The sequence below is a fragment of the Martes martes genome (assembly GCF_963455335.1).
Source record: "Martes martes genome assembly, chromosome: 6".
NCBI lineage: Eukaryota > Metazoa > Chordata > Mammalia > Carnivora > Mustelidae > Martes > Martes martes.
The window spans coordinates 46,812,557-46,824,016 of NC_137893.1; the positions used below are offsets into that span (position 1 = coordinate 46,812,557).

General features: G+C 43.0%; 1 protein-coding gene across 1 annotated transcript; it reads right to left on the minus strand.

Annotated features, from left to right (window-relative positions):
• Window positions 1-694: 694 nt before the first annotated feature.
• On the minus strand, window positions 695-3,798 carry TPBG (trophoblast glycoprotein). Its single transcript, XM_080806541.1, has 2 exons — window positions 3,706-3,798; window positions 695-2,992 (listed from the first exon to the last, which is right to left on the minus strand). The coding sequence occupies exon 2, from the start codon at window positions 2,650-2,652 to the stop codon at window positions 1,393-1,395; it is 1,260 nt and encodes a 419-aa protein (XP_080662667.1). The 5' UTR covers window positions 2,653-2,992; window positions 3,706-3,798; the 3' UTR covers window positions 695-1,392.
• Window positions 3,799-11,460: the final 7,662 nt, after the last annotated feature.

Consider the following 11,460-nt stretch of genomic DNA (forward strand, 5'->3'; position numbering starts at 1 on the left):
TGTTTATGGATGGAGGCCTTTGTCTCTGGTTAGTTCCTCAAATTCATATCCTGTCATGACGGTTTTTTAAACATACAAGCAGGATCTCTGATAAACTATTGACCATGTATATTCTATTTTAAATGGTTGTGTGTTTTTCTTTTTAAATATTCTCAAGAAAATCTAAGTTCCAATTTACATTATGCTCAGGAAATGTTTTTAAATTTACATTTTTAATCTTTTGTTTTAGAGTATTGTCTTTAAGACACTTCATTTTAAAACATTTGCATTATATTTGTTTCATACTCTGCTCAAACCCATAGAACAATTTTATATAGAAAGTTTTATGAAGTAAATAATTTTGTTCCATTCTAACAACTTAGCCTAGAAAAAGCTCCGAACTGTGAGCTGTTTATCATACAGAACTCTCCCCTCTTACCAACTTTATAATGCTCTTACAAAATTGTTTCATGAATAGCATTAACTTTGGGACTACAATAAGTCTATTACATGTATATTCACATTCTCTATTTAAATCCTGAACGGTTCCACCATCTCAAAGCTATTTCCAAATTCTATTTACTTAAGACACTACCCACTTTCGTTTTCAGCTACAAGTAATACCTCAATTACCATCAAAACCAAGACCATTCTGACATCATTGCCCCAATTCTTTTTTTTTTTAAATAGCAAACTTGAACACAGCTGTAATTCTTTGAAGAATCTTTATTGAAGTTTTTCTTAACAATTTAGTCTGTTGGATCTCAATGCAGTTTATAAAAAAACTTCAGTATAGTTTCATATAAACTGCAACCAAAAAAGTAGTTTACTTTGTTAAAGAAGTTATCTGAAGTTGCAAGTTATTTTTTTTGTAATACGTAGAACAGTAAAATATAAGCATGCTCTCGGATGCAGGTGCTCCTGTGGGCTATGGAGTTACTCTGAAGAGCTTGCTAAGATCTGCAGGCAGTTTATGGAATGCATTTATTTTCTCCACAATTTCGGTACATGAGAATAAAACCGGTATTTATGAATAAAGTATTTTTTTCTCAAAAAGGTTGAGGCAGCTTTTGTTGAATGCTATCTGTGTGGGTACACTGGCTACACCTTGAACTGTACTAAGAGAAACAGCCAGGAGTCCACGTTCATGCTAAAACTCGAAAAATCCCTCCACACGAGTTGAGTTCCAAGAAAAGGAAAAGAATAAAACACTATGCACAGTTTTTCATCGTCTTACATTAACAAGACACACCAAAAAACTTCACATAACAAGGGAGCAAGTTCCCTTCACTGCTTTCAGTCAAGGTCAGCGGTGTCCACAGTGGAAGGTGGAAGAGCAGCAAGCCTAGGACAGAATAAAGCTTAAGTCTACATCTCATGCATAACGGTCCTTGTTCTGTCCTCGAATGTTTCTCAGACATCCGAATTAGAACTGAGGTTTGTTAACCTGGGGTCCGCGTTGATTTCGTATCTGTAGTGATACCCTTCCATGTGATCCCTGCAGGCATCTCTGATGTTATGCATCCACTTTTTTATCCCCTTGCGGTTCAAATACAAAACCAGTAGGAAAATGGCGCCTATCAGGGCTAAAACAATACCTAGGAAGACATAAGAAGTCTGCAGGGATGGAGGGAGGATAGGGTCACAGTCCAGGTGGGAGCTGTTGAGTTCCAAGAGGGCCCGATTCCTCATTTTTTCCGGGAATGCACAGGTGAGCCTGGCTTTGCCCTGCACTACCTCTGTCTCCTTGAGCCAGGCCACCATGTCTGCCATGTGACAGTCGCAGACCCAGGGATTGTTGTCCAGGAAGACCCTGACACGGGGCAGGCTTTGCAACTCGGCCAGGGTGCCATTGTGAAGAACTTTGAGGGCGTTGTCCTCCAGGTGGAGGCTTTCTAGGTGTGTCAGGTTGCGGAAGGACACGTAGGTTAGGCTCACCAGAGAGTTGTTGTGCAGATCCAGGTGCTTGAGGCCGGGTAGTTGGGCTAGAACGTCCCGAGGCAAGTAGAGGAAGTGGTTGCTGGCCAGTTCCAGGCGCTGGAGCCTGCGAAGCGCTTGGCCGGCTCGTAGGGCCGCTGCCACCATACCCTCGAAGCTCCGGTTCTGCCGCCTGTCGTCAGGGGGCACGATGTGGTTTAGCATCAATTCCACCAGGGGGCTGGGGGCCGAGAAGCTGTCGTTGCTACCCGAGAAGGCGAAGGCGCTGAGGTTGACCAGAGGGTTGTGGCTGAGGTCGAGCTGGCGCAAGCTGGGCAAATGCTCGAAGGCGCCAGCACACACCTCCTCCAGGCTGCTCCCGCTGAGGTTGAGCGCGGCCAGCTCAGCCAGCGGCGGCCGGCGGGCGAAGGCACCGGCGGGGAGCACCGCCAGCTGATTGCCGGTAAGGAAGAGGTTGCGCACGTAGGGGGGAAGGTCCGCGGGCACCTCCGTCAGGTTGCGGTTAACGCACTTCACAGTGCGCGCAGCCTCGGAGCACTCGCAGGGCTGGGGGCATTGGCCTGGCAGCGCGGGCTGGGCGGACACCGCCGAGGCCAGGAACGACGCGGACGAGGTGGAGGGCGCCGAGGAGGTGAGCGAGGAAGAGGAGACCCAGCCCAGGAGGAACAGCGCCAGCCGCGCCAGCCATAGCCGCCCGTCCCCTGCGGCGGGGCCCCGGGAACACCCCCCAGGCATCGCGGCGCGGCTTTCCCCGGAGCTGGGCTGGGACGGCGCCCGCTCCGAAGGCTCGGGGACTGGGTCCGGAGGGTGCGGGCCGGCCGGAAGCGTCTGGAGAAAACTTTCCTCTCGTGGGAGCGGAGGAGGGACGCCGCGGCCGGAACTTGGCTAAACCCCTCGCCACCGGGCGTTCCCCTCCCGGGGTCGATTCCCCCGCCCCTTCCCTCCAGAAAGTACGCACGGCTGGTCGGGACTCTCAGCTCCGCGCTCCTCCTCCTGCTCCTCTTCCTGCCGCCGCCCCCGGGTGGCACCTCCTTGCCTCTTTTGTTGGCGCCTCACGCTTGATCCGCTCCGGGACCTGGGACAGGCGGGAGAGAAGCGTGAGGAGCGGCGGCGGCCGGAGCTCCCGGAGTGCGGGAACCGGACTCTCCAAGCCCAGTCGTCCCTACTTGGTCCCCAACACTCCCTCCGAAAGCCCGTCCAGGTTTCGCCTCCCCAGTCCCACGCACATCCTTACCCGCGAGAGGGGCGCGTGTCCCGAGACACCCAGCATAAAGTCTTCCTTCTGCCCAGGCCCACACTATATATACCCTTCCAGCCTCCCGCCCTCCTCCTTTCCCGATCAGATTCGTCCCCCGCCTCTAACTTCTCTTAATCCCCTGCGCCTCCCCGACCAAACTTCTCACTCTCCCAGCTCCTTCCCCCACCGCCTCCGCGGCGACCTGCCTTCCGGGGTCTCCGCGCCTGCCCGGACCTTTCCCGGGCCGGGTTTGGATGAGGGGGAAGTTTCAGGTTACAGGAGTCTTTTGATCTCTTTTGGTACCTTCCCGGATTAGCAGGAAGTGGAGGACCTTACAGCTGTCGCCCCCCACCCCTCGGCCCCTGGCCCGCGCCCCAGCGATCCCCTCGGATCCCAGAGGGGGTCAAGTCATCTCTACAGAGGAGGGGAGCGGCCGCGAACAAAGCGGCTGTGGGACCCTGGGACCTACGCTACTCTCCCTCCAGAGGATGGGAAGGGGCCCGGCGCCGCCTCCGGGTTTTCGCCTTCGCCGTTTGCTCCCCACAGCTCACCTCCGCGCCCGTCACCTCCGGAGACAACTCAGTCCCACCAGAGTCTCCGCGACTTCTCGGCTCCGCGCTGCGGGCGCCGACTCTCCTCGCACCCCAGCCCCTGGCCCAACCTCCGCAGCTGGGAAAAACCAACCCGGGGGGTGGGGGGAGAGCCAGGCCTGCCGGAGGGATCTCTCCCTCCGCGCGGCCAACCTTGGCAGCCCTCAGTAGGGGGATTTAAGAGAGGAGTCTGGGGGGATCTGGGCCGCGCGCCTCCTTCTGGTGGAAATGAACAAGGAATGTGCCCGAAAAGGTGAGGGAATCCCTTTCTCTCCCCCCTTCCCCTGTACCCTTTGGTGGTTCCTCATTTTGCCTAGTGTATTTACCTTGGACGGGAAGAAAACCGCTGGTGAGTCTCGTGGAATTCACCCTGATTGAGGCACCCAGGGTCGTAACAAAATAGATTTCGGCGTGACAGAGCAACGAGAAGCAGCAGCATCAAGAAATGAGCAGAAAATGTACAGCGGCAGCAGCAGAAACGCTCAGCAAGCTGCAGGGGAGCTTCAGAAAAGTCTTCCCACCAAAGTGATACCTTACATGCCGACTTGAGGTTTAGGTGTAATTCTGCGTCCCCACCTGTTCCGCCCCCGCACTTCTTGGGTAGTTACGGAACTTGAGAACAGAGGGAGCCAACTTTGGGGGGGGGGGAGCCAACTTTGGGGGAGGAGCGGTTAAAAGGGATTACTGGAGAGGAGATTCATTCTTGATTCATAAGCTTTTCTCCTCCCCAAATTAAAAGCAGAGGGAAAGCGCAGCAGCCAAAGCATCCTAGAAAGAAAAGGCAAATAGCAATGACTTGAGTCATCCAGAAAAGCGGATGTGGCAACGGTGTGTCAGTGCAAATTGCCTAAACAGAGCCCACGAGGTGGAGTGGGGAATGGGAGGTGGCCGCTCTTGGAGCACAGAAGTTTGGTCCAGAAGTCTATTCTCCCAGGGGGTGTGGGGCAGGCTGGGGAGATGGAGGAGATGCCGCTGGGGAAGGGGTAGCTTAATTTTTTTGCCTGGAGGAGCTGTTATATTGGAGAGGTTTAGGGTCCTGAAGTCTCCACCGTTGCTCACTCAGTAACTCTGTATCCCCCATAATTTTCCTGAAAGGGTGAGAAGGTGCTCGTGTTCCAGGCCTTCTCTTGACAATTCTCTTCACTTGTGAGAGAAAATGGCAAGTAGAGGAAATAGTTGGGAAAATTAAGTTCTGGAAGGTCATATAAAAAAGGAACAAATAAGGAATGCTGAAGTCTGTGCCTGTGACTTGGGCCTTTAGCTTGAAGAAATGTCCCAACTCTCAAGCCCATGACTGATGACTTTTGTGGAAGGACAATGTGCAGAGCCAACAGCAAAAATGGCCCAGACAAGACCTAGAGGGGTGGGAGGCTGCGGAGATTTGTACAAAAAGCCAGTTTTGTTAATTTGTATCTTCATGGTTATCTAAGTTTGTTTTTTTTTTTAAGAGTTTTGCAACAAGAATATGAAACACTTTGAAAAAATCTCAAAAGCTATAGTCATGTTCTGTATCTGTACTGGGGTAGGGGTTACATAAATCTATATGGGCTAAAATTTACAAAACTTTATACACCAAAGAGTGGATTTTACTGTATGATAATTTTTAAAACAAAATGAATTACTCAGGAAAAATTGTAGTAATGCTTTGGCGTAGTATTAATTCGGTTCTGTCTAAAGGGCAAGTACTCAAGGAAAATGAGAAGCACTTTAGAATTTAGAAAGATAATATACCGCTCATCTGATCCTCAAATCAGCTTGGCAATCTGGATATCACTGTCTTGTTATTGATGTTACTCTGTTTTACGAATGAAAAAACTGGGGTTCTGGGCCAATAATAACTAGCTTTGACTGAGTATTCTTTCACTGGCTAAACCTTATGCTGATCAGTTTATAGAAATTATCTGCTGTACTCATCGTGGCAGTGGTCAGGTAGGTCCTCTTAATCCAGACAAGAAAATTGAAGTCAAAATAAATTATGTAACTTGTTTGAATGAGTGGTGGAGTGGTGGATACAGGGACCAGGCCCAGATTTGTGTGTCTCTCCTACATACACCACATTCCGCCTCTGGCAAGGTTGAGTTTGTGCAGTCCTGCTGAGCTACACTTAGGCGGAACTGAAGCCTCACCCTTGGTTCTCTTTCCCCTTTTCTCCCTTTCCTCCTGGCAGCTGGCAATTGGTTATTGCTATTAAATCAGGACCCAGAAACTTGGGGTCATTTCTAGCTTCATCATTAACTGTGTGACTTTTGTATACCTCTGTTTTTTATCCTGTAAAATAGGGCCAGTAATAAAACTTGAAGGCATTTCCATTAGGATTGAGATATATACATAATAGACTTAGCAAAACAGCCTGTTATTGTGCTCTCCTCAATTCCTCTCCTTCTCAGGATTTATTATGCAACCACTATATATCTTTAAGTATGCTAATGATAAGAGTACAAGGATGAAGAGTTTATGGTCCTTAAAATAGAATTGCCAGAATTAGCAAATAAAAAAATACGGGGCATCCAGTTAAATTTGAATTTCAGATAAGAAATAGTTTTTTAATATAATTATGTCCTGTGTGATATTTGGGATGTACTTATAAATAAAATAATAATAATATTAATAATAATAATCCATTGTTTACTTGAAATTCTAATTTAATTGGGCATCCCCTTATTTGATCTGGCAGCCAAGGAACTCATAACCTGGTGGAAGAAATAGACTCAAAAACTAAAGTTTTCAGTGTACAGCATTGACTGCAATTTGATGTGTGTCTTTCCAATCTCTTCTCTCTTATATATATTTTACTTCTCTTTCTGCTATTTTTATATGAATGGGACCATAGTATATGTATTATTCATAATTTTTCTTATTTTAGGACAACCATATATCATTCTATGTCCATGCATATAGATTTGCTTTCTTCTTTTTTAAAGACTGCAAAATATTCCATGCTTTGAATTGTTATACCACATTTTTTTTAATTGCTTATTGAAAGACATTTAGATTGGTAGCTACTTTTTAAAGAAGTTTCCTTCAAGTGAGAAAAGCTTACTAGGATCCATTCTATTTTGATTTTCTTAAACATTTAATGATCTTAAATTATCATACTTGCCTTACTCCTGACAGCTTGAAAAATTTTTGCGTGAGATGCTATTTCCATGCTCTAGAGCAGGACAGAGGATTTCAGAGCACATTTGTTTCCCATTTATTCTTTCATTCCAAAATGAAATAAAAGGAGACTCTGAAAGTCCTATGGGAGAAGAACCAATTTAGTGTATTTCAATAGGTACTTTGTAGCCTCTAGGAAAATGTCTCTGTACTATCATTTATTTAGATTGTTTCTATAGGATCCACTTTTATTCTAATGACCCAAAAGAAAGTTATTAGTAACTCTTGAAATATTGCTGTTAAGTCCTAGGAAGGCAAGGAATAATGTGTATTTAAAAAAAATAAAGGGGGGGTGGTGGCGCCTAGATGGCTCAGTGGGTTAAAGCCTCTTCCTTTGGCTCAGGTCATGATCTCAGGGTCCTGGGATTGAGCTCGGCATCTGGCTCTCTGCTCAGCAGGGAGCCTGCTTCCCGCAATCTCTCTGCCTGCCTCTTGGCCTACTTGTGATCTCTCTCTCTGTGTCAAATAAATAAATAAAATTAAAAAAAAAAAAGGATGATTGATTATGGCCACCCTCATGAGGCAGAGGGAAGCCTAGTAGTACAGCATGGACGACCATCAACATTTTTTTTTAAGATTTATTTATTTATTTATTTGACAGACAGATCACAAGTAGGCAGAGAGGCAGGCAGAGAGAGAAGGGAAGAAGCAGGCTCCCTGCTGAGCAGAGAGCCCAATGCAGGTCGATCCCAGGAGGCTGGAATCACTTTTTTTTTTTCCATCAACATTTTATAAGAATACTTCATTTTAGTCTCTGCCTTAAATTAGCAAAATAATTGATAAAGGTAAATACTCTCAAATCTGAAAAATATCTAAAACAAAATCAAGTATTGGTGCCTAACATCAAACACATATGTCATAAAACCATGAGCCAACACTTAAAACCAAACAATCAACATGAGGTTATATATATCCACTCAAGGAAAAAAAATTATTTTTTAAATTGTTAATGAAAAGGTGCCTCGTTAGCGCAGTAGGTAGAGCATCAGTCTCATAAACTGTTAATGAAAGAAAACAAAACTCTTTTCATGAGCTGATTCCAAATCACTTTAGGAAGAAATGGGCTTCTTGTCTAAGATACATAAAGAGGGTAAATTAAGTAAAAAACTAAATAAAGCTAAATTAAATAAATTAGGTAAAGCTAAATAAAAGTAAAATCTAAAAAAAAAGTAAAATACTAAAGATAAATAAAGATAAATACTAAAATAAAGATAAATACTAAAATACTAAAGAAAATACTAAAGAAAGAACAAGATAAAATGCTGTAATAGATGGAGAGTTAAACTGGATGGAAATACATGATTCTTCAAGGAAAAATATTGAAAGGTAAATAAATTACATGGTGATCTGCAGAGCATAAATAGCTAACATTACAGTAACATTACATGATCATTCAATTTTAGAAGTATTTAACTTTTTTTTTTTTTTAAGATTTTATTTATTTATTTGACAGAGACACAGGGAGAGCAGGAACACAAGCAGGGGGAGTGGGAGAGGGAAAAGCAGGCTTCCCACCGAGCAGGGAGCCCAATGTGGGGCTCAGTGTGGGGCTCGATCCCAGGACCCTGGTATCCCAGACCCTTCATCTGAGCTGAAGGCAGATGCTTAACGACTCAGCCACCCAGGCACCCCAAAAGTGTTTAACTTTTTAAGAGCTTACCATATGGCCTCCACCTAGTTGATGTTCTTGGGGTACAAAGTGGATAAGAAAAATCCCTACTGTCAGATTAAACTCACCGTGTAGTGGCAGAGGCAGACTATCTAAGAGTTATAAAACATGGTATGCACCAGAGTCAGGGGCACACTGGGGAGATTGTCTGAAGAAGGCTTCACTGGGGAAGCAATGCTTAAATAACACTTTGAATTATTAATAAGAACTCATCAGACCAATGATGGGCAAGTTGGTGGAGGGACTCAGAGAACTTGTTCAGTTCCAGAGAGTACAAGGAGAAGAGCACAGCACACATTGGAGGGAGTAGTACAAGGTCAGATTTGAAATACAGTGGGCTCAGATTGCTTCTCTCCATTTCAAAAAGTCCGAGTTCATCCTATAGTGCCTGGGAGCCTCTGACCATATTCAAGGTGGGAAATGACAGGACCAGATTTTAGGTGAATTTTTAGATGCATTCCTAAAATGTGTCCTTTAGGAAGATCACTTTTGCTATCTGTTTGAAGGATGAAATATGAGCAGAAAAGACAGGACAGGGAGAAAAATTGGGAGGACCAAGTGCTAGTTTTTGCAAAACCCAACTAAAGTAGTGTAAAAGATTGGCAAGGCAGGAACAGATGACATAGACCAGTAGTTCTCAACAGAGTGACACTGCCTCTGGTGGACATTTTGGATATTTGCAGAGGCATTTTCTGGCTGTCCCTGATTGACATTTAGTGTGTAGAAGCCAGAGATATTAGACATCCTGTAACTAGAGGCATAGTAATATGCAATGAAAAGTTGTTCTGCTTCCCACATGACATTCAAATATCCATCTAGACATTCTTATAGATGAAAAGCCAGATTTTAATAATCTCAGCCTAGAAACAACTCCATTTTACATAGAGACTGTAAACACTTATGATTTTTAATACACACTAATTTTTACAGGAATGCAGCTGTCATGTTCATTGAAGGAATAACATATATTGCTTTGTTTGGAACGTTACAAATTTTTATTTCTGACAGCTCGGCCACTCATGCTATTTGAATCACCAATACAACCCAACTGTATCAGTTTGCATTTGTAGTTATTGCATCCATGGTGAATCTTACTTCAAAATCCCTAATATAAAGAAAAATTATTGTCACTGTTTATTTCAATATTGGTCTACTTTCTCTTAAATACTAGCCTATTTATAAAGAGATGAAAGTATATTACCGTGCTTGCTTCGGCAGCACATATACTAAAATTGGAATGATACAGAGAAGATTAGCATGGCCCCTGCGCAAGGATGACATGCAAATTCGTGAAGCGTTCCATATTTTTTCTGACAAATAAATAAATAAAATCTTTAAAAAAAAAAAAGAAAGTATATTACCACCGCATTAGGTGTTCTAATATAGTTATGCCCAAACATTTATAGGTTATTAATATTATTTAATATTTAAGTATTCTCCTTTTATTTCTCCTTTATATTATAGTTAATATAGTGTATACTTAAAATTTATGTGTGAACATAAATTTTTTGTAAAGGGGGGGTTTCATAAAATACTTGTTTTAAAAAGGAAACATTAGTTTTAAAAGGGTTGAAAACAACCTATACAGATATTTAAGAACTAGACTCTATAAGATGTGGTGACTTATTCAGTATGGAGGTGGGAATACAGACATTTATCATTCTAAAAATTATAACATTGTAATTTCTGTATTTTCAGTGATGTCCAGGAGAAATTCTAGTATTTCTAAAATGAAGAGTCAAATTTGGCTGTAAGAAGGTGAAAAATACCTAGAGTAAAGGATAAAATAGTGAATTTTGTTTAAAGAAAAATCTACCTTATTTTGTTGAAATTATTTTTTTCAAAGGAAATTACGGTAAATACTTAAATCAGCGATATTACCTAATACTCTTTTTTCTGATATAAGGTAATTCAACTTTGAAGGTGACATTGAAGTTTTTCCATTTCTATAGTCCTTGCCCAAACTGGGTTCTAAACCAATACTGGAATACAGTCAAGAAATGGGAGCAGTTGCAACTGTAGCCCTCATCCAAATTCAATTAATTTCAATTAAATTTAATACAGTTCAATAAATGTTTATTAATGTGCCTTTTTTTGTGGTACTTACTTTGTCTTCCAAACAGAGCCACCTCCAAAGCCAGAAATTCTCCTTTAAAAAATTTCAAATCCTGGCAGATTGACAGACAAACTATTGCATGTCCATGGCAGAGGTTCAGCAGACAGACTTGGGCCAAATCTTGGATACACGACCCAAGCTTCTCTAATGTATTTTATAAGTCTCATTCAGTGAGCTAAAGTACATAGGGTTAATAAGTTGCCTACTAGAACTGCTTGAAATATTTGAAGCCAATAAGTGAGTATTTTTCAGATTTACTTTAGATCCCTATATAAAAGCCCAAGAAGAGAGGACTAAATATATTGTGTATTTTGGAATAGAGATTTATCACATCACCTTGTCAGTAAAAAAAAAAAAAGGAAGTTGAGTTCAACTAGGGAGACAAAATCGAACCAGTGTTAAATCATATGGCCTGAGTGGTGTGGATGATGGTAGAATAAAGGAGTTAGGTGCAGAGTACATGCCAAAGGATGCCTGTACTGAACTTGAACAAAAACCTTCTGGAGGGTTGTGTAGCATCAAGAAGTAATTGAACTCAAGAATATTGATGTGATGACATTTGTGAAGGGATGATATTCAAAATAGTTTACAATCAGTATGGTGCATGCAAACATGGACTAATAAGTGTTCAATAATCAGACAGGGTGCCACCTATAAGCAACCAATAGGACTTCATTGGTACAAGTTGCCTGAATGCAAACATATATAGGATGGATGGATGGATAGGTAGAGTTTTCTTATAATCTTAGCAACTACACACCACAGTATGGGCAAT